The sequence below is a fragment of the Ricinus communis genome, chromosome 2 (genome assembly GCF_019578655.1).
Source record: "Ricinus communis isolate WT05 ecotype wild-type chromosome 2, ASM1957865v1, whole genome shotgun sequence".
Classification (NCBI taxonomy): domain Eukaryota; kingdom Viridiplantae; phylum Streptophyta; class Magnoliopsida; order Malpighiales; family Euphorbiaceae; genus Ricinus; species Ricinus communis.
Genome location: NC_063257.1, coordinates 9181327 through 9204615, shown reverse-complemented (window position 1 = coordinate 9204615; position 23289 = coordinate 9181327). Strand labels below are relative to the sequence as shown.

The 23289-nt window shown below is 33.1% G+C and overlaps 3 protein-coding genes across 3 annotated transcripts; 2 read left to right on the top strand and 1 right to left on the bottom strand.

Moving 5' to 3' along the window:
* Positions 1 to 968: 968 nt before the first annotated feature.
* Positions 969 to 4427, top strand: LOC8281403. Its single transcript, XM_048370976.1, has 6 exons — positions 969 to 1840; positions 1940 to 2107; positions 2264 to 2431; positions 2579 to 2635; positions 2719 to 3629; positions 3716 to 4427. Exons 1-6 carry the CDS (start codon positions 1324 to 1326, stop codon positions 4355 to 4357), a joined length of 2463 nt encoding a protein of 820 aa, XP_048226933.1. The 5' UTR covers positions 969 to 1323; the 3' UTR covers positions 4358 to 4427.
* A 7813-nt stretch (positions 4428 to 12240) lies between these two features.
* Positions 12241 to 15970, top strand: LOC8281401 (putative laccase-9). The gene is made up of 7 exons (XM_002527054.4): positions 12241 to 12421; positions 13563 to 13714; positions 13926 to 14170; positions 14268 to 14393; positions 14494 to 15079; positions 15178 to 15536; positions 15622 to 15970. Exons 1-7 carry the CDS (start codon positions 12314 to 12316, stop codon positions 15813 to 15815), a joined length of 1770 nt encoding a protein of 589 aa, XP_002527100.2. The 5' UTR covers positions 12241 to 12313; the 3' UTR covers positions 15816 to 15970.
* Positions 15971 to 18823: 2853 nt separating this feature from the next.
* Positions 18824 to 19830, bottom strand: LOC125369332 (E3 ubiquitin-protein ligase MBR2-like). Its single transcript, XM_048371344.1, has one exon. It carries the CDS (start codon positions 19688 to 19690, stop codon positions 18938 to 18940), a length of 753 nt encoding a protein of 250 aa, XP_048227301.1. The 5' UTR covers positions 19691 to 19830; the 3' UTR covers positions 18824 to 18937.
* Positions 19831 to 23289: the final 3459 nt, after the last annotated feature.

Below are 23289 nucleotides of genomic sequence, written 5' to 3'. Positions count from 1 at the left end.
TGATTACCTTGTACCTGTACCTTAATTTGCTTGTGATTTGCAAACCTGAGAAAGCCACCATTCATTCCCTCCTGAAGATGATGGGTTTCGATCCTCTTACATGATTCACACCATAACAATGGTGGCGAAAGAGGTGGAGGTGGTGGCTGAAAAGGTGATGGTACTGGTCGTGTTGGCTTGAAGGTATTAGTAATGGTGGCGGCAGCGGTGGTCGAAAGGCAAATGGTAAGAAAGGTAAAATGCTAATGGTTGATGTGTGGGAAGGGATGATAGAGAAAAAACAATTATCGTAATACAAATGCAGCTTTTCAAATGATCATCTGAGGGAGATTTGGGAAACGTAATCGATATGATGAACAGCAATACCCAGGAGTCATCTAAGCTTATGGGTGTTATTGCAGATGCTTTTCATTTTACCCAGTCTTTCATTTAAAAGAAAAATTCTTGGGTGTGTTAATAGGGAGCTTGTGAGATGGCCATTTCTGCTCAAAATGCTGTTGCCCAAATGCTGTGGCTTCGTGATGCTTTTCAAATGCATATGCTTTACCTTAAGGGAACGAAAGCATAAAATTTAGCAAGAATATACCATAAGAAAATGTAAACCTGAAAAAAAAAAAAAAAGCATTCAGCAAGAATTAATGCAGAAAAGCTTAAATAAAACTAAAGCATCTATTTAAAAGAAGAAAAAAAGAAAAAGAAGAGAAATTGTAAAGGACCAATTAAAGGAGTGGTACTTAGCTTTACCTTTAAATATTGAATGCACAAATTAAATATTTTGGTGCACATTTATAATCCTTCGACTTTATAAATGAAACAAGCAAAGTAGATACGAAGGTGAGCTGAACTCTTATCTAAAAGATGACAGCAGAGACTTCACCTTGTGCTGCTGATACTAACCAGTAAGTAACAACAGACTGCTCATGAAAAGGTAACACCATGCTCCTAATTTATCTCTTTTATATGCATTAGTTCTACAAATATTTTAATTTTAAATAATTTTTTTATTAAAGGCACAACTGAATTCTTGCTCATCATAACATAAGATAGCCATCTTTTTATAAATAAATTATTAACCAATTAGTTTCGGTTAATAATTTTTTATTTGATATCCAGAGTTAGTATAATTAATTCAGAGTACGGCGAGGCAGTCCCAAGTCAAGTAAATTTGTGCTGATATGAAATTTCATTTCAATCGTGTAAATTCCTCATTTGGGCTGTAGATACAATGCAAATGCAAATCCAAGTTAGTTTTGTAGACTCATTTTTGGTAAGCTATTGAATTTTCTGTAGAAGCAGATAGAGGAGAGATTTACAGAGAGAAACATGGAAAAGATCAAAGAAATGACAAAGACATTCCATGCAATCTCTAAGCAAGACTGGAAAAGTGTGACTAAATTCTACGACAAGCATCCTGATTACATGATGTTTCCACTAAATACAAACAGAGACACTGTTTTTCATTTGGCAATGTACAGCAAGAAGAGGGAACCTTTCGTTCATCTGCATCGAATCTTCAGGGATTACTCTGACAATGAAGACGAAGATGTCTTCTTTAGCAGGAATGAAAGAGGTAACACAATTCTGCACGAGGCAGTTGCTGTTGGAAATCTTGAAGTCATAACATTTCTAGTCAGAGGCTACCCGAAGTTAATTGAGAAGAAGAATGAGCTGGACGAGAACCCATTGTACACAGCAGCTGCCTTTGGTCAGACACAAATAATCAGGTTCTTCGCAGAGTTTTATGGCCGACAAAGTCTTGTCAAGATCATGTCTAAATGTGAAAGAAGAAAAATTGATGGCAAGTCTATCATTCAAGTTGCCATTGAAGGAGAACATTTTGGTATTGCTCTGTCTCTCTTCTATGGGTTCTTTTTTTCAGTGCCATTAATGCCAATTTAGCTAACTCATTACTGATATAGCTTTTCTTCTCCAATTGCAGAGACTGCTTTGGTGTTAATAAATTTGTTAAGAGAGATGAATCAGATACATAGGATTCGAAGGTTGAAGGACAAGAAGGGCATGTCTGCTCTTGACTGTCTCACTAATTTGCCTTTTGCTTTCAGGAGTGGACACACCATGGGCGTTTCTGAAAGCTTTTTCTACTTCTGTAAGTTTTAAGTTTTTAAGTAAATATGCAAATGTAACGTGCATATATGCAGTATTTTTTTTTTTCCACATTTATCATTTTCATCCGATTCCATAATTACTTAAATTACGATTTGATGCAATTGACTTTAATTTCAATTTAATATAAATATTACAGGCCTCCCCGTTCAAGAAGACATTACAGCCACATGCCTTTCCGAAGATGACACCGCTACAAATGCCAATGATGTTCAGTCCTTTTCGAGACAGCATCTGGATTTAGAGAACTGTGTGTTCTCCACTCGTACGCATGAAGCTAGCAGATTTGCTATTTTTAACGTTCAAGGTATTGGAAAATTTTTGTTTCCTAAATATCCAAAATGTTTTTTCTTTTGTTAATTGGCATTGATTCGAATGCAATACCAATAAGCCAAAACTTACTGATTCCTAAGTGCTCTTCTGTGTTCGCTCCTCTATTTTTGAACTTGATTAGTAACTCATACGGCAGTGTTACAAGGGATTAAGCAGTCAATCTGGAAGTTCATTCAAGGTAGCTCTGCCCCTCCTTTTAGCAGATAAGCAAATTTATTCAAGCTAAATTAGCTTTATGTCTCAAGCATTCGATGTTAACAGGGTGGCAGGTGGAGAAAATTTGGAGAAAGAAGAGAAAGCACATATTTGCTTTGAAGCTTGCCAGGTTACTAATACAAGAAACCATATGGGGGGATGAATTTGGTGGAATTCCAAGAGAGAACATGTCTTCAGATGATGAATTTGAAGGAAATCCAAGAGAGAACACGGAGCACTCATCGGAGGAGGATGAATTTGAAAGAAGTCCAGAGCGCTCATTTTCCAGGGATGAGAATCAAGGGCAGCAATCATTTGAAGGGAGCAATGAACTTAAAGAAAACCCAAGCAAGAACATAGAGCATTCGTCCGAGGAGGATGAATCTCAAGTAAATAAACTTGAAGAAAAACCAATTGAGGACGTAAAACAATCAAGTGATAATGTAGAGTATTCACCCGAGGAGGATGAATCTCAAGTAAATAAACTTGAAGAAAACCCAATTCAGGACGTAAAGCAATCAAGTGATAATGTAGAGCATTTATCCGAGGAGGATGACTTAGAAGGGAATAATTCTGAAGGAGGTCCAAGCCAGAAGCATGAATTCCGGAGGGATAAACTTGAAGGAAATCCAACAAGCCAGAAAACGTCTGCTCCTGATGCTGATCCGATGTCTTTGTTTACGGCAACCAAGATGGGAATAATAGAAATAGTCCGGGAAGTAATTGAGGAGTACCCTCAGTCTGTTGAGCATCTTAACAATAGAGGTCAGAACATATTACATGTAGCTGTATCCTACCGACGAGAAGACATTTTCAACTTGTTAAAAGCGATGGAAATACCATGGATGAGGATGACCCAAGTAATTGATACTGCTGGTTACACCTTGTTGCACCAAATTGCAGACACCAGACACTACACTGGCGGCACCAAGCCTGGTCCTGCACTTCAGCTACAGGAAGAGTTGCTGTGGTTTGATGTAAGCTCTTTCTATTCTACCATTGTCCTTTAGTTAATTATATTAAGACAACATCTGTTCTGATTCTGAGGTGAGTCTTGCTGCAGCGTGTGGAGAAAGTAGTTCCCTCGTACTACGCAATGCATCACGAAAACAACAAGAATCAAACCCCGAATGAGCTCTTCAAAATAAAACATCAGAAACAGCTCGAACAAGCGCAGCGATGGGCCAAGGAAACCTCTCAATCCTGCTCGACTGTTGCAGTCCTGGTTGCTACTGTCGTATTTGCAGCTGCGTATACCGTACCAGGAGGTACAAATGAGCAAGGATTTCCGAACTTTCTCAACTCCCCATATTTTCTTTTCTTCACTATCATGGATGTTATTTCCTTGGCCTGCTCCTTGACCTCTGTCGTAGCTTTCCTCTCTATCCTCACCTCTCCCTTTGAATTTGAGGATTTTCGGCGCTCTATTCCTCGAAAACTCATCTTCGGCTTCACTCTGCTGTTCTTCTCTGTCATTACAACCATGCTCGCGTTTGGTTCCACTATCCTGCTTGTCATTCGCAAGGAGAAACAGCTGACAGCAAGTCTCATTTCGGTTGCTGCTTTTTTCCCTGTTTCAGTATTTGCTTTCTTGCAATTTCGTTTATATGGGACTATGATGAAAGACCTTGTTTCTATCATTATCAAGTTTCTTCCATGTTTTAGAGTCCTTTCTCGATCTCGTTATCCCAAGTTGTATGCATAGTCCTCTGTTTTTCTTGGTTAAAATCTTGTTGTTCACATCAAATTCAAGATTTGATCCTTCCTGTGTTGAATTCTTTTTACCTATATCTTTCTGTTTCTTTTTTGGGTTATATAAAAGGAAAACCCCAATTGTATTGATTAATTCAGAGAAACATAATAATTAGTCAAAAGGGTTAATTGTCAAAAAAATAATTACTTCGCACTTGGGTAATTTTTAAAGTTTAAATTTTAACATCATATTTTATTATTTATTTTAATTTTAATATCATATTACTTTAATTAATTTCTTTATATTATTGTCGTAACATCACATCAATAAATTTGATCAACAATTTTAATTAAAAACTAAAATTACAATCAATACTAAAATATAATACTAAAACATCACAAGTGAAAATATAAATTAGTTTGGCAGTTAAATATTAGTTATATTACATACTAATAAAATAGAAAAAGAAACATTAAAATATATCGTAATAAATATTCTGTTTTTTTTTTTTTATATAACTAAAATCTAAATAAACTGGATACTGAAAATTCAACACTTACGGGGTTGAACCATAAATTACAAGATATACATGGTTCATAGTCCATCAGCCTCGTTGATGCTGCTGTTGCCTGTCTCCTGCGAAGACGGCAAATGGAGGTCGAGGACAACGACGCCGTCGCGAATAACACAGTCGGAAACATAGTCGGTATCAGGGTATATAGTAAAACCGCTCTGGACAATCATCTGGGCTGCAGTTGCGGAGATTTGCTTTTCGTTAAGCTTCCTTTCTGCCCTGTTCTTCACATCTCTGATGCTCCGGTACGTGAAACATTTCATGCGAAGAACGTCTAATAGCCTGCCGTCTTGCTTCACGTTCAAAATAACCAGCAGTATGGTTCTTGACCTGCGAGTACCGAGAATAAAATCCCTCATAAATTAATTATCTTGGAAGCTCGTTCCTCGTCTATATCTTTATATATACACACATATATGTCTCTCGGCTCAATCGTTCATATTTATAACAATCTTCAGGAATATAACTTTTCTTCGAATCTGTGTTTCTTTTCCTTGGCCAAAGTCATTACACTTCTGGGTGTTTCTTTTTATTTTATTTTTATTTTTAATATTTTTTTTCTAGCATATTGGAAAGGGGCTCTTTCTTTGTAGCAAAAATTACGAGATCGAATTTTAATTAAATTTTGAATTTTAAATTAAAATATTCCAACTTTTAAATTAAATAATATAAAATAATTAATTTTTATTTAAATTTAAGCATAAAATATTCTTATTGATAATAACTGACATAAAATGAGTATTTAAGCATAAAATATGTAACCACAATCAGTAAGAAAAAGTAATGTGAAAAGCATCCAATAATTGGCAACCTTCTTTTTTTCTTTCGGCTTTATTCTTTGGTTTCGGATTCCTTCCTTTGAGCCTCGTCACTTCACCAATTGGCGAATGCTGAGGCGCAAGATAAGATGCCAACTCTCGTCGTATATTATTAATAATCTCTCTCTTTTAATTTATTCATTTATTTATCATTTGAAATATTTTAGGAAGAATTTGTGTTCAGTAATTAACTTCAATATTATAATTAAAATATTTGTGATCCATACCCCTCTCTCCTGTTCTTATCACAAAAACTTTCAGAATCCAACACTTTGAAAAGGTAAAGATTCTGCAAAAAAAAAAAAAAAAGAATTTTATTCCTACGTGCAAGAGCCGAAAGCTTTCTTTCTATTAAAAATAAAATGCCAACTCAATCCATTATGTTTATTTTGTCACAAAATATTACTATATAGTTTATTCTGTTAATAAATTAGTTTTAAATATGTTAACGCCGTTTATCGGCTCCGATCTAATTTTATACTTTTACAATTTTCATATTTTATGGTTGTTTTTTAACATTTTCATATTTTAAGTTTGATTTCATTTACTTATATCTTAATTAACTTATAGAATTAGTATTTTATAGTTTGATACTAATATAACATGAATCATCAATAATACTACTTTTATAATAATATTATATAACTATATGCCTCAAAAATATATAAACATACTTAAAATCTATTGAAGAAAATTATCTTTTGATTTAACTATAAATTATAAAAATAATGTATGTGGGTTATCATTTATTTTAAGCATAAAATAACTAGCTAGCTGTTAAATTACTTAAAACAATTATTGTATTAAAATTAAATTTGATTTCAGAGATATATTATAAAATATTTATGATATTAATTTAAATTGATACTAAAATATTAAAAAAGTGATGCACGAAATATAAAAATATAATAAAAGACCATAAAACATGAAATTGTAAAAATACGAAACTACATTAGAATCAATAAATAATATTAGTGTAATACTCGAAATTTTTCTTTAATAAAGATAATATTAATAATGATTAATAGATGAGTTTTTATTTAAATTAATTTAATTTAATTTTTTATTTGGTTTAAATTGGAATGAATTAAGTGGAATTTTAATGTTAGACAATTAAAATAGTTATTTTTCTATACCCAATTAGTTGGATCTTTAAGAAATTAATTAAGTAAATTATTTGAGAAATAAATTATATTTTGGTTATTCAAATTTTCCCCAAATGTATATATAGTATATATAAATAAAATTATATATTGGAAAAAGTATGGAAGAATTTGTAAAGGATGTATTTATAAAAGAAATTTTGGGGAAGAAGGGTATTTTAATTAGTTATTGGTATTAAATTTTAAGTTGGAAAATAGTTAGCAAATTGATTAATTAAATTATTGTGTGTTAGGACTAAATTGAAAATTTATTTTGGGATGAGGATTAAAAGTATAATTTTATTAATTTGGAGTTTTAATAAAAATTAGTGTGTTTGGTATTTTTGTAATTAAATATGTCGGCAAGGGCTTTTTGATAATTTTATATTTAAAAGTAAGGATATATATGTAATTGGATATTTTCAATAATTCTAAATTTGGCCCAAATTAATTAGTTAGGAGCTTAATTGAAAGGCTAAAGAAAAGTTTAGAGGTTAATTGAAAATTTTGCTGGATGAAATTGTTGTAATTAAAAAAGTTGATGGACCAAATCGTAAGAAAGAAAAGTTTGGGAGCCAAAAGCCGATATGGAAGGAAAGAAAGAAGAAAAGAAATCGGGGAAGAAGGGAAAGGAGAGAGAGGAGAGAGAAGGGGATGTCGGGGTGCTGGGAAGAGAGAGAGAGAGAGCTGGCGGCGGCAAGCTCAGCATCAGCGCGTCGGTAGGCGTGGGAGCAAGGAAGCAACCGAAAATTCCTTGCCGCCGTGCGTGCGCTTCCGGCGTCGGTGGGCGTTAATCTTGGTGGCGATCGACTCCCCTCGGTCTTGGCTTATTTTGGCGGCGGCGGTGTCGACTGTGGTGGCCGGAAACAGAAGTTCGCGGTGGAGAGAGAAAATAGGGGCAGTCGGCGTTTTTGGATTTTTTCCGGTGAGCTCCGGCGAGCTATGGACGATCGGAGGGCATATCCCGACTCTCCTTAGCTCAAGCTTCGCAATGGCACCGGTTTCGTGGTGATCAAACTCCGTTTGCAAATCGACGGCCGATATCGTCTGCATATCTCTCCGAATGATCGGGGGTCAGATCGAAAAATTGAAAGCAGGGATCGTCATCAGCGCATCATTTCGAGTCCGATGGTGTGTTCGGATCGTCGATCGAACTCTGGCGGCTGGAGGCGAGTTGACCAAGCGATCAAGCGTCTCGGTAATTTTCTCTGGCCCGTTGATATTGGAATTCTTTGGTTTAATTATGTGTCTATTGATTTGTGTTGAGTATTCGATAATATTTGTGTGTTAAGATATGTGTTTGTCGGACTGTCTGCTATAGTCGTGGTTTGTGATGTGTGGGGAAGTCGAGAAAAGTAGTGAAGTCTTGGGGACCCGACTCCCATTGTATGAATTGTTGGATATTTGTAGTATTTTTCTGGCAGGTCCTGGACTCGTTTTACGGGGGTAAACGTCCGTGTTGTAGGGGAGGTTTTGCCGAATTTTAGATAGAATTTACCCGAGTCGAGATTTTAGACAGTCAGTCCTAGGAATCTAGACCTATGGTTAATGGTCAATTGTTTCAGCGTTTTGATAAATTGTTTTTCGTGATTAGATAAGTCGTCTGTTCGGCTCGCTCCAATCAAGGCATCAGAGTAGAGCTAGGAGGTCGTCAAAGCTGTGAGTTAAAGTCATATATCGATTATGCACGTGTCATGCATAAATTTTTAATTTGTAATTATTCATTTAATTATTATTCATTTGTATCATGCTTTTGATTACTATTCATTTATATATCATTTCCTTTATTATTGATTTTATTATTGCATGATGACATGGGATGGCACGACAGTATAACATATTAGTTTGATGAGTGTTTCGGTATAAATCAGAGAGTGATGAAAAAAGGATAAATAAGTAAATTTAAAAGGAAAAGATTAGGACTTGCCTTGGTCGAGCATCGCTCTCTAGGCTTAGTAGAGTGTGTTTGCTGGAGGTAAGGTCCCTGATCGATTTTGCTCTCTAGGCGCCGGCTTAGTTAGAAATCAAGTGTTCAGGTTGGAGGTAAGGACCCTGATCGAGCTTGCTTTCTAGGCGCCAGACCTGTTGGATTAAGAGAGCCGAAAGGCTAAGACAAGTGACCAGACTGGAGGTAAGGTCCATGATCAAGCTTCGCTCTCTGGGCGCTAGTTCTGTTGGAATGAGAGAGTCGAGATATTAGAGTTAAGGTTAGTCGAGATGTCAGTATTGAGATTGATCGAATGTTAGTATTGAGATTAGGGTTCTACTGAAGTACTCCGTCCCGTTGTGTGTGAAATTATTTTGTTTAAGCATGGCATGACACGTATGTTTTACGTGATTTAATGTTTATTTCAAATTAAATGAATGTATGATCGAAGTATATGCAAATATTTTTAGATATATGATTTTAACTTACTCTCGAGACTGACAGTCTCAATTTACTGTTTTTCAGATCCGTGACTGTTAGTCTTCCCGTGACTCTTAGTCTTCCCGCGACTCTTATCTAGTAACCTGACTCCTTCATCATCGGATGGTGTATTTGATTTGGTATGTTAATTTGTAAAATCTTAGATTCTCCGCAGTAGTAATAGTAGATGTATCATATGTAAATTTTTTGTAGTTTCGGGTCTCGCCTAATTCTTACGGCAGACCGAATTAATTATGTAAGATTTATCAGTTAAGATAAATTATGGCATCAGTAAAATGAGATGAGATTTAATTGAGTTAGTGAGTGTCAGGCTTACTACGAGATTCAGTGGCCTTACGCCTACCCATTTCCTAGTGCCGGTCACGGGCCCACAGATGGGGTCGTGACAATTAGCATATGTGATAATAATTTATTAATAGAATAAACTACATAATAACTTTTTATCATAAAATAAATCACAAATATAATTTACAAATAAGTAAAATCGTAAAGTAGCTTTTTATACGTATTCTTTAAAAACATATTATATTATTTTATTCAAGTCGGACATTTTCACTTGATGAGAAATTATACAATCACGAGTGTATTAGGTGCATGAGGTAGGTGCAGTGTGCACACAGATTACCGGGTTTCATACTATGGATCATTTATTTAAATATTTTTTAAAATTTATAAAAAATTCGATATTCATAAGTTAAATAATAAAAATAATTATTTATTTACATTTTGCTATAAAAATAAAAATTCATCTAATATAATTATGACGAGGCTAATACATTTATCTGATCAGCCATCACATCCAAGAAATAGAGAGCTTCCTAATTACTAATCCCCCCTCCTTTTCCTATACATTAATGTATTAAATTAAAAAAAAAACTTTAAATTTACAATCATGGATTATTATTATTGTTCTCCTCGATCATAATAGGCAAGCAAATTTCTTCCATTAGAACCGGACTTGAGAGTTTCCTACCTCATACAGTTCGACAGTCAATTCTTTTGGTGTCCCATTTTTTTTTTTCGAGTTAACCAAAAAGGGTTAATTAAATTACATGAGTTTCAAATTGGAATTTGGATTAAAAATCAGTTTAATCTTTTCATCCACCTTCAGAAGAGTAAAGCGCAGACCTTCTACTATCGTTAGAATTCTTCTATTTTAGCACAACATTTAAACTTTCGCCTCTAAAAATAACATTTCAATTATATAAAAATTTTAATTTTGTAATAACATCAATGGAATTTTAATTTTTATATTCACTTTTAAAATAGTCTCAATTATTCAAGATGATTTTTATTTAAAAGATGAAATATTTAATATTTTAAGAAAGAAAAAGATTAAAAAATATTAAATATTTAAGTTAAATAAAAATATTAATATCTTTTTAAATCATTTTAATTGTATGTCTTCTATTTTTAATTAACTTTTTTTTTTCCTATTCAAGTTGAAAAAAAACAAGGAAACTACATTGGAATATTATAGGAAGGAATAATGACCTAAAATCTTCCTTTGCTTTGTGGAAAGGAATAAAGATTATACATAATATTATTTTTCTGAAACTTGTTTCTTGTGAAACTTTGTAATCATGGTTAAGATGCATTATCCGTTTTTTATTTCATTGTTTGTTGCTTTGTCTGGTTCAATAATAATACTTACCCTAGTGAGTTTTACGAACCTACTAGACCAGAAACTTTTCAAGCTCAAGTTTTTACTTTTCTAGTTCGAGATCAACGTCTTAGGGCTAACGTGGGATCTGCTCAAGGATCTACCAGATTAAGTAAATATTTAATGCGTTCACCTATTGGAGAAGTTATTTTTGGAGGCATTAGAGTTCAAATTTGTAATTCTTAGTAAAAAATGCTTGATATTATTTATTGTGTTTCTAAAAAAAAAAGTTTTTTTTGTTAATTAAAAAATAAATTTAAATATATGTAGGTTAAAAATGATTAAAAAAAATAAAACTAAACAGTTAAAAATAAAGAGTTAATAGCTAACCTTATTTATTCATGTTTTTAGCATGTAATTTTTATTAAGAAAATAATTGTTAAAAGAATTCATGATTAAACTTCATCATTGTTAACTCTCTCCTCTTCAACTTTATAAACAGATAAGAAAATAAAATAAAAAATAAATTCTTATTTTATTATTCATTAATTTATCAAAAGGCTCAATTTGATGTTCAACAATATAATTGGAGGTCAGGAACCGAGCACGTGCGGGAAGCATCACCTCCAATTGCACCAAAACAAAGCCTAGATTTTTTTGGTACTGAAAAGAATGCAGAAATGGTTCCATCTTTGACTGTAAGGTAAAGACTTGGGCAATTTCCCATTCAAGGAAGGAACCCTACCTCACTACAAACACGTGCCATCATTTATTTATATATGAATATTAGGGATGATATAATTTAAAGTATAAAAAGTATATAAATATTTTATTTATATTTCTATTGAGTTTAATTTCTTTGTTTAAAGTATTTCTATACCATTATAATAGATATTTTAATCTTTTAATTTATTAATGTTTATATTTTAAACCAACTTGTTAAACAATATTTGTTTTGTTAACTATTTTTTAGCGAATAGATACTTAATTAAATATTCATAAAATATATTTATCATATAAACTATATAATTAAATTTGGACGGTTCCAGTAACTAGTCGGATTTGGAATTATGCGGATAATAAAATAAAATTTAAAAATGGATTAGAACAATATTTAGTAATTATATTTAAAATAAGTTCAAATTTTAATATGTTACATACATTAAGCGTCCGTTATAATTAATTAAAGAACCAAACAAATAAGCCCACAAGAAAGTTAATAGTCATACAAAAATGTGCTCTGTAACAGAATGTCTCCACCAAACCTTAGCAACCGTCAGTCTGCCTATGATAGGGCATAGCTGAAGATATAAAAGAGGGTGGTGCATTCTTGCATATTCCAACCAAAACCAAAGTGTGTGTAGTTTCAGGTTTGGTTTGAGGTTTAGCAGTGACCAAAAGATATGGGATTGAAGAAGATGGGTCTGCTATTGGACTTTCTAGTGGCTGCTGCTTTAATTCTAATGCTTCTTTCGATTGTTGAAGGAAAGGTTCACTACTATGATTTTGTTGTGAGTGCCAATCTTATTATCCTTTCTCCACTTTGATCTCATTTCCCTGTTTCCAATTTTACTCTATACCATGAGTATGCATGTGTACAATGGTCCTTCCCATTTATTTTCCTTTATGCCATTCTCTTCACCCTTTTGAGAATTGCATTCTTCTCTAGACATTTGTAAGCTCAACTTGATTTGATGAGGCTTTTTATTTTGTTAAATTCTATATTATATATTAAGATAAAGTTATTTTTCTTAAAGAAAAGATTAATATGTGCAAATGATTTAATTCTTTAGGTCGTTTGGACCAACTTACATACCAATTGTGAAGGTGACTTATTGCTGAACTAACTTTCAGACCATATTCTTTCATGTTAGCTGTTTCCTAGTATTGGATAGTATAGTAAGGCTGTTCCAAGTCGGAAAGGTCCTACTCCGTACACTCTGAATGAAATTTAATTATAAATACATAAAAAATTTAACTTATTATCTCCCAGCTAATTGGCTATTGCCACATCCTTAACAAATTTTTTACTATTCATTTGACTAAACTTTGCAATTGCTTTTATCATTTCACAGCTCATTTTAGGTGTGTTTAGGCTTGCCGTTCAATATTGAAAAAATAGGTTTATTTTTTTTATTTAATAATATTATTTTTTGAATTTCTTTATGAGAAAAACATTAATTTATTTAATTTAAAAATAAATTCTTAAAATCTTAAAAATAAAATTAAAATTAGATACTTTTCCAATTCTAATGCCAAACTATCTTTATGTTTTGTGTTTTTCTAATGCTTTGCAATCTCGTCTTATAAGAACTGGCAAAAATAGAAAAAAAAAAAGGAAAAAAAAAAAAAGCCATTCCCAAAATTTCCTTGATCTTTTTTCCTTTCCCTTTCTTTACCATGAAGTTTTATATTTCACTAGATTGCTAACATTATTAAGCTAAATGCTATATCTGCCACTTATATCTAATAAGATAGCCATGTGCTTGTTGAAATGCGCAAGACAGATGTTTGTAACCAATAACATCATTTGCCCCTGGTTGAAAATCTGATAGATATCTTTCATAAGGATCCCTTTTCTGTATTTTTCATGTCTTATATGAGTATAAACTTGCAATGGGTTAAAAGTTCTAATCTATTTTTCTCTTGTAGCTGGAAGATAAGAATTTTACAAGGTTGTGTAGCACAAAAACTGCTTTGGCTGTCAATGGAAGTATTCCAGGGCCTACTGTTTATGTTAGCAAGGGTGACACTATGTATGTTAATGTGCACAACAATGGAGGTTATAAAGTGACCATTCACTGGTATGTAAGCGTGGAGACTAGCTCAATATCAAAGCTTAACAATATGATCAGTAATTAATATTGTCATGTTCTCTTGTTAGTCTTCTAGTAGAATTTATTATCTGGGTTATGGAGGATTGAACTGAATATTGAACTATTAGTTGCTTTTTAAAACCGTCAGTTTAAGTTTAGAACAATTTTTACAAGCATACTCAAATCTTATTTGTTGTAGGCATGGAGTGAAGCAACCGAGAAATCCATGGTCTGATGGTCCTGAGTACATCACACAATGTGGAATTCAACCTGGTACGAACTTCACTTATGAGGTAATATTTTCTGATGAGGTAGGCACCCTCTGGTGGCATGCACATAGTGACTGGACGAGAAATACTGTCTATGGAGCTATTGTCATTCACCCTGAAGATGGAACCTCATATCCTTTTCCAACTCCTGATGGTGAAGAAGTTCTTGTATTGGGTATGCATGATGTTTCCATTTCTTTCAAAATCTTCCCACTGTAAAATGAAATATTAGCCCTTAATCTTTCAGTATCTGTTTTTATTCTGTGATGTAGGATCGTGGTATACCTATGATGTGAATTTAGTTGTTGAAGAAGACCTTGCAGGTGGAGACGATTTACCTGTATCAGATGCTTATGTCATAAATGGCCAACCAGGAGACTTCTGCAATTGCTCGAAAAGTAAGTTATTATTATCTCTGCAATATGAAAGAAACAATTCCAATATTACGAGAAAGGTTGATACTTTTGTTGCTAATGACCGTCACACTTTTGCTTGCAGACTCAACACATCGTTGGCAAGTTGAGTATGGAAAGACCTATCTCATTCGTTTAGTCAATGGGATCATGAATGCAGAAGTATTCTTTGCTATTGCTGGGCATAACATCACAGTTGTGGCTACAGATGCAGCATACATAAAACCTATTGTAACAAGCTATCTTGAGATAGGTCCTGGACAAACCATGGACATTCTGCTTACAGCAAATCAGCCTCCCAGCCAGTATTACATTGCTGCCAGACAATTTTACACAGACAAAGCAATCTTCACTGAATATGACAAAGTTAATGTTACTGCCATTCTAGAATATAAAGGCAACTATACTCCTCCAGCTGCTCCTCTTTTCCCCTCCGACAGCACTTTCCCTAATTACACAGATATTGATGCTGGGTTTTTGTTCAGAAATAAGTTAAAGAGTCTTTATGATCAGGATGTCCCAAAAAACATTACTACTAGAATGTACGTTACAGCTTCTCAGAACCAGTTCTTTATGAACAGATCGGGCGAAGTTATTATCTCTCTTGCAGCAAGCTTAAACAATATCTCTTGGCAGAATCCGAGAACGGATGTCCTTCAGGCCTACTACTAGTATGTGCATTTATCTAACCCTTCATCTCTCTGTAAACATTTGTCAATATTGAATTTAGAGCACGTGCTAAAGTTGAATGCAAAATCTTTTGGTACAGCAACATGACCGGTTTCTTCACTGAAGATTTCCCAGACATGCCACCGAATTTCTATGATTTTGTTGCAGAAGGTTTACCTACTAATACCACGCAGTCATTGATGGCAACCAAAGTTAAGGTGCTGGAATATGGAGAGGAAGTGGAAATAACCTTTCAAAACGCTAATGTACTGAATGCATCAGAGGATCACCCAATGCACCTCCACGGGCATAGCTTTTATGTTGTTGGAGCAGGAACTGGAAATTTCGATTTCGAAGAGGATCCCAAAATGTACAATTTGGTTGATCCACCATATGTAAATACTGCTACACTTCCAAAGATTGGTTGGCTTACTGTTAGATTCAGAGCACTAAATCCTGGTATGTTCTTTAATCAAGTATTTGGTAAGTTAATCACACATCACAAACTGTTTACTCACACATATAAATCATTAATCCTGGACAGGAGTTTGGCTATGGCATTGTCACTTAGATCGTCATCTTAGTTGGGGAATGCTGACAGTGATGGTAGTCAAGAATGGTGGCACTCCTGAGACATCCATCAGAGCGCCACCACTGAATATGCCTACTTGCCATGATGCACCGGAGCTTAGACTTTTCAAATCTGATTTTTCAGTACCAGATATGCTGGGGAGATAGAAGAATCAGTTGTGTATGATCAGTGTTGGACAGTAGTTTAGTCCTTCAGAAAATTGATTGTTGAATGAGGTTTTTTTCCCTTTTGTTGAATGAATATTATATGTACGAACAACAGTTTTAGTTTAATTCCTTTTACTCCCTCATCAGTTAAATAAGGCCTTCTGTTATTGAAATTATTAGTCACAATATTTGATTATTTGGGAAAGAGCAAGCAATTATATGGTATGTTTTCTTTTGGGGTTGTTTTATGTACTGGCAAGTCTTCAAGTTCTTCTCTGCAATTGAAATTATTAGTCAAGGAATTAGGTTTGATGGGTAATTAAAACAGTAAGGAGAAGTCATTATTCAAGTTCTCTTCTGCAATTTGGAACTTGTAGAAATATACTGGTAGCTGTAGCAGGTTTTGGAGGTAATTAAACAATTGGGAGAGACAGAATTTGACCCTAACTATGAATAATGAAGCGATGGTTAAGACAAACAAACAAATGAAGAAAATTGGATAAGTGAAAGTTAAGTAGGCAAGTACCGATGGTCAGACAAGTATGCATGGACATAGGCGGACAACGGTCGATTTGCTAAGTTCAACGCTAAAATATATTTAATTTAAATTTTTTTTTTAAAATTTATATTTAATGGTTAAATATATCTAATTTAAATTTTTTAATAAATAGTTTTTTAAATTTGTGTGCAATGATTAAATATATTTAATTTTTTTTTAAAAAGTAAAATAATATTAAAATTTTAAATATGAACTAAATTACGAAAATGTAAAATAAATTTTGAATTCCTTTCCCTTAATTATGATGCAGCTCGGTATAGCATTCTGTTTGGGAGCAGGCGTAGATTCCATTTGCATACTATTTTCTTCGTCAGATGTGGTCTTAAATATCTCCCGTGAATGAAAACCAAATGTTTTCATCAATCCAGATTTGGTTTTTTCTGGGTAATTAAACATATAATTATATTTTAATTTGAATTCAAATTGTTAAATAATATGGCTTATCCCTGTTCTAATCTAAATTCACTATTGATTTAGTTTGTTTCGTAGATGTCTCATTTTATTAAAAAAAATAAAAAATAAAAAATATTTTTTTCTTATATTGGTCAAAATCTCGGCCATCTCGAATCAAAATAACCGAGATTGGATTGAAATTGTCATTTCAGCTAAAATTAACGAGATAGGCCAAATGAAATAATTTTATATAAAAAAAGCATCATTAAATTGAGATAAGTGGGTCGGTAACACTTAACCCTAACACAATAAAATCTCTTTTTCTATCAAGAAACTAAATTAAAATCTAAAAGTTTTAAATAATCATCTCTTTATTTTTATCTATCACCTCACTTCGTGCTCTACAGTTGAACCAAATTTTCTTATCACTAATTTATAAATTTTTTTTATGATTTAATCTAATATTATTTAATAATAACAATTTAAAACTTATGTAACTTGATTTTTATAGTTTTCTCCCACAAGATAATATTTTATAATTTAGTCGGTTGTGTTATAGAAAGAGATTTTATTATTATAATTCTATAATAATAAAAAAATTATACTTGTTATTTTTTAATATACTATTTAATTAGATTATGGATAATAATTTTATAGTGTTGTATTTTAATGATTTAAAATTAAATTATATATATATAATTTGAAATAGTCTGAAATAGGACGCCGAAGTGCTCCGACACACAAATATTTCATACTAATAACAAATTTGGAATGACGGCCGAAATGAAATTCATATCTTTAGTACCAATTCCAAGTTAAATGAAAAATTTGCTAACCTTAAAATGCTAGAATTCTCTTTACCGAAGCAAAGGTTACGGAAATTTCTGCAATTATGCCCATAAACATCTTTTTCATGAACAAATTAAAAGTGGGCTATAGGATTTCTTTTATCCCTCATTGGTTACCAACATTTTCATCAACTTCTAATACTGATATCATTCCCTCATCGGAATGATGTCATGCTGCTTAAAAGCCTTGTCTTTTTTTATTTTCTCTGTTTTCCGATGCCATTACTATACTTTAATGGCAATTCGATTAATACTGATACACATATGTACTTTTTTTTGTAGTTTTTCATGGAAGCTTAACAAATTAACATCAGCGAGCATTTCCTTTCTTTTTCTTAAGAAATTCATAGCCTTAGATTAATCGAATAACTTTCTTTTTGAGAATAGCAAAAAGATTTTATTAAACAATAGCATGAACATCATTGTTCACAAGATCATTGGAAAGCATAACCTGCAAGCTTGTGAGCAACTACATTTGCAAGTCTTGAAACATAACTAAATGAAACAAAATAAAACATGAGGAACTAAAGCGAGAGTGTGTCCTGAATAATTAAGAACACCCAAGAAAAGAGCGATCAAAACAGGATTGATTCTGGAGAACTTTGAGACAGCCGATTTCAGGGCCAGTTGAAGACCATGATAGATGATAGCCCAGGCTTGGCCAATTTTCAGGGCTGCACTCTATCTTGAACCAGTAGCATGCAGAGGCCAACACTTCCCCTTTAATTTTTTATTTTGAAAAATTTGCACCACATCTAGGGCCTGCTTTTCCAAAAAAATTGCGGCATCAACTAGATGAAACTGAATACCTCTGTCAGCTTGCAGTGATAAATAGATCATGGATGATACTGAGCCATAGTGACTCCGATGAGAGGACCCAATGTAAAGATAGTTAATTTGCAGTACAAATTGTATCAGCAGGACTGAATGATTTTGAACTAATACATATTTCATAAGACTTTAGGCAAAACTACATTATATTCATGGAGCAAGCTTAAATTTATACAAAAATTACCAAATTTAACATATATATCTGATAAACTACAGAGCTATAGTTAATTAATCTGTAATAATTAATAGTATCAGTAGTACTGCAATGAAAATGGTAATTAAATACTTCAACCAAGTAACAAATTACAAGAGCTCAAGAAAAACAGAAGTGAAATGATAAAAATATTCGTTAAGCATATAAAAAATTGAGAGAACAAACAGCAGAGCAAATCTAGCTACAATATTAATTTACCGTAACTATTCAAGAACATTAATGTATGTGAATTATCAGAAAGTGTATATTCAGAATCAATGCAACCTATGTAACTAATTTAATCCTTCACTTCATATCGACAAATGGGGCATGAATTACGATTCTCCAACCAGCGAAAGATGCACTTCTCATGAAATATATGGTTGCAGGGCACCTTGATTAGCTCCACACCATCACAAATTTCCTCTAAGCAAATCGGACAGTCATCGCCACTTTGCCCCGCCGCCGCAAAATGCCTTTCATTCTTCAACTTCTCAAGCATAGGAATTGATACACCGTGTCCTCGTATGGGTTCTTCTGCCCCAAGATGATCTTCCAAGGATTCCATAGAAAACAGCCCATCCTCTACCATCGCCAAAATACGAACTACCTCTTGCATGTCATGACATTCTTCAGAGACAAACTCGACATCAGCCACCACATAAAAATCCAATAATTCAGCCTCCTGTCGCTCATTGTTGTTAACCATCAGAATAAACATGGAAACGATCTTTTCGCACAGCACACCACGCAACTCTTCGCCAAGATTGAAAGAAGAAAGCAAAGAATCAAGATAACGAGTATTAGGATGAATCTGGAAGGTAAAGGAAGAGGAAGTTGCCGTTGTTTCAGAGTCGATAAAAAACATAACTCCTTCGAGATTTCTCATGAATCTGTTATGCTTGTAGTGGCAGTTAAGGGCAAGAGAGAACATGGGTTGTTGCTGTTCTTGCGGTTTGGACATGGATGATGAGCATAAAGAACGTAGGTTTAGGTTAACATGAAACTGAGGAGCCACATTGAGAGTGAATGAGTGAGAGAGTGAAGCCATAATGAGAGTGAGTGAGAAGAAAGAAAGAAGAAAGAAAGATAGCTATGTTACTTGATCAGGATGCATTTATATAACTCTCTTTTTCCTGAAATCTATCGGAAATCCGGAATCCATACTAAATTGGGATTTATTTTGAGCCGGTGGATTACTTGCAATTAATCTTGGTGTTTATTTGAGTCGGTCATCTATATAATTTTAGTGTTCTTTATCTATCTGTCATAAATCTTCTCTTTCTTTTATCTATCTTGATCTGGTTTCGTTTTTTCTCTCTGCTATCAGGGCTTTTTATTTTGGGATCTAATTCTGCCTTTGGTTTCAAGCTTTGTGCCTCCTTCACTTGAAAGCTGAACTGGGTTTCATGCTGCCAAGAAACAGGTTATGAATAAGAAAACTAACGTGAATAAAAAACCACTAATAAAATCTTCCAAAAACAGAAAGGAACATGTATTATCTAACAAAAAAATTAAAATAGCTGCGAAATTAGTACTTTTTAATTACTTTAGACAATTAAAGGTGGAGTAGGATTTCCTTTTTGGTCATTTAGAATCAACTAGTTGAGACTGAGTAACTCTGTCAAATTGCAGTTATGAACAGATAACCATGGAATGGCATTGACCCAATGTAAAGATAGGTAATTTTCAGTACTAATTGTATCAGCAGGAAGGATTTTTGAATTAATACATATTCCATAATACTAAAGGCAAAAATACATTATATTCGGGAGCAAAACTGTAGTTGCTTAAACTTATACAAGAATTACCAAATTTTAATATCTATATATCTAGCAAACTGCAGTTCTACTATACTTGATTAATAAACAACAAAAGCGATTATCAACTTCACGTCGAAAGAGAGGGCAAGACTTTTGATTCTTTAGCCAGCGAAAGATGCACTTTTCATGAAAAATTATGGGCACAGGGCATCTTGATGAGCTTAACTTCACCACCAAATTCCTCCAGACAAATAGCACAGTCACCGGATATTCCACCACCCTCCGCCGCCGTAGCAGCACTAAACCTCTCCTTCTTCAACTTCCTAAGGGTCGATCTCGACACGCCTCTTCTGGGTTTGTTCACATCCTGACCATCCATCATCCAAAATCATCATCATGAGTAACTGCTCATGTGGCTCAAGGAACTCTTCACGGAGAATCTCAGAATCAGCAACAGCATGGAAACCCAAGAGAAGTTGCTCCCTGGACAAGGACAAGAGAGAAGTGGCTATCTTCGGAGCCAAGAAAAGGCGTAAAGCGTGGTGGACATTCAGCGAAGACAGAAACTCGTGAATTTGGGCATGGCATGTGGAAGCACGTGCGAGAGCAGAAGGCTGGATTTGGAATAAAGCAGACGAGGGCGGAGCAGTGTAGGACTGAGCTTCTCTTACTTGGCCTTCACAATTTCTCCACAACCTTCTGTACTTGTGATGAATACTAAGTTGAAGACAGAACACTGGGTGTTCTTGTGCTTGCATTGTCGAAGGTTTAGTACAGAGGTCTAGATGAATTGTTCTAGACATTATTGAACAAGTTTGCAAACAGAGTTTCAAGATTTTGAAGACACAAAACCAAAGGTTTCTGGCTTGGTAAGTGTATAAACATATCCTTATATAGGTTCCGAAATTGGCAGTTTGTTCATGAAATCCTTTCCGCCCAAGTAAAGGATTATATGGGACTGTGAACTCTTGTAATTAATGAACTAATAATTAAGGTTTCCCCAATGCAAAATGAACACAAAAAGATGACCGTTAATCGGTTTGGGTTCACGTCCCGGGTTGGCCTTTTTTAGCACACGCCCAATTTGTGCCCAAACAAAGGCCCATAAAACAAATTTTGACATTTGGGCTAATTATCTACCATCTCTCGATTTTATACAATTAAAACCTTAAACCTTTTCAAAACAGAATGTTTATACCTTAATTATCAGCTCTGTTAATGTCTCTATTAATAGCGGGACCCATTAACAGCTAAATGATGGCATATTACCTAACCAGTAATCCAATGTTTTTCTAGCAATTAAAATGGAAGCAGGGCCATGGATAGTAGCATCTACTACTAAACCTAATTATATAAGTTTTTCTTTGTTGCAGAATACGCATACAACCGTAACTAATTTAAAATGGTGTCTAATTAAAATGGGAAGCAGGACGATCGATAGTAGCAACTACTACTGAACCTAATTATATAAATTCTTCTTCGCTGCGGAATACGCATAGAACCATAACTAATTTAAAATGGTATCTAAATTTGTTACTGCAGCTTCAGTCTTTGGAACTAAGTTGAACAAATCCAATCAAAATATGACTTAGGTGATTTTATGTGAGGTATAATGTCTTGAAAACCATCCCTAAAATTTGAATCCAAGTCCTTAAGCTTTAGTGAAAATTCATCTTACCACTAGCTATCATCTTAAGTGGTAACCATTACTCCAATTGGTTAAAAGTCTCTATCAATTAATTACAATTTTTTATAATTGTAAAAAGATTATTCTAATTGATCAAATCCATAATTTACCATCTTGATTAAATACAGATTTGTTATATTTAAGAATATAATCTAGCGGAGCCTAGTGATTAGTCGACGAAATTCAAAATTCGACTCGACTTGGTTAAAGTAAAATTTGCATTCAAATTTAACCCAATTTGATTAAATTTCTAAAATACATGTGATTGCATTGTTTCTTTTCACTACCATTATACATCTAAATGAAAATTTTATTTTAATTAAAAGTTAGAGAAACTTAATTAAGTTTAGAGAAACTCAAATTTATGCTTAGTTATTTTGCATACTTAGAATAAACTATAAATATAAGAATTTATTAAATTCTTTTAAGCTTACGAGCTACTTGATCATGATTGAAGTGAATTAATATATACTTTTGTAATCTGAGTCTATATAGTTCATGACTAGCCTTAATTTATTGCTCTAGTTTTAAATACGAGGTTCTTCAACTTCTTGAAATTGAAGAAATTATTTTATTACTGTTGGGTTTTATATGAATTACCTCTATTTTTAAGGACGTTTCGTAATATATGAGGTTTCGTATCCTATTGTTTAAAATAAATTTATTAAATTTTTAATTTTTAATTTTTATGCAATCTAGTTTGATAACATAGAAATAAAATACAATATATTGATAAAAATTAGTCAAATTTATATTTATTTTCTTTTTTTAGCTATTTTAGTCGGTTAACACTTTAATTTTTTATGTAACCTAATATATATGAATTTATTTTTTTGGTGATATTTTAATACTTTTTGACATATGTTTTCATTCAATAGCTCACATATATTGCATGAAAGAATTTAAATATTATCAAAAAGTAAACTTTAAATATATACTTGAAAATTAAATATGTTAAATATTAAAAAATTTAAATTTAAATATTTATTATGTTAAATTAAAATTAAAGTATTAAACTAATTAATCATATAAGTTAGATACATAAATATGTATTTAGCCTAATTTAACTGCATACTCAAATCTTAAAACTCAATACTTTAATTAAGTTATAGAAAAACTCTTATTATCTCATTTACATACTTTTAAATTACTTTCAGTAATTTAAAAGTGATATTAATAAAGTGGTCGCTAACAATTTTT

What these genes read in the sequence shown, in the direction of transcription:
- LOC125369332 (XM_048371344.1), bottom strand. Translation starts at nt 19,690, where the DNA reads ATGGCTTCACTCTCTCACTCATTCACTCTCAATGTGGCTCCTCAGTTT.
- LOC8281401 (XM_002527054.4), top strand. Translation starts at nt 12,314, where the DNA reads ATGGGATTGAAGAAGATGGGTCTGCTATTGGACTTTCTAGTGGCTGCT. An exon ending in CTTCTGCAATTGCTCGAAAA is followed by an intron (nt 14,394 to 14,493) that starts GTAAGTTATTAT and finishes TTTTGCTTGCAG; the next exon opens with ACTCAACACATCGTTGGCAA. An exon ending in GTCCTTCAGGCCTACTACTA is followed by an intron (nt 15,080 to 15,177) that starts GTATGTGCATTT and finishes CTTTTGGTACAG; the next exon opens with CAACATGACCGGTTTCTTCA.
- LOC8281403 (XM_048370976.1), top strand. Translation starts at nt 1,324, where the DNA reads ATGGAAAAGATCAAAGAAATGACAAAGACATTCCATGCAATCTCTAAG. An exon ending in TGAAAGCTTTTTCTACTTCT is followed by an intron (nt 2,108 to 2,263) that starts GTAAGTTTTAAG and finishes TAAATATTACAG; the next exon opens with GCCTCCCCGTTCAAGAAGAC. An exon ending in TGCTATTTTTAACGTTCAAG is followed by an intron (nt 2,432 to 2,578) that starts GTATTGGAAAAT and finishes GAACTTGATTAG; the next exon opens with TAACTCATACGGCAGTGTTA.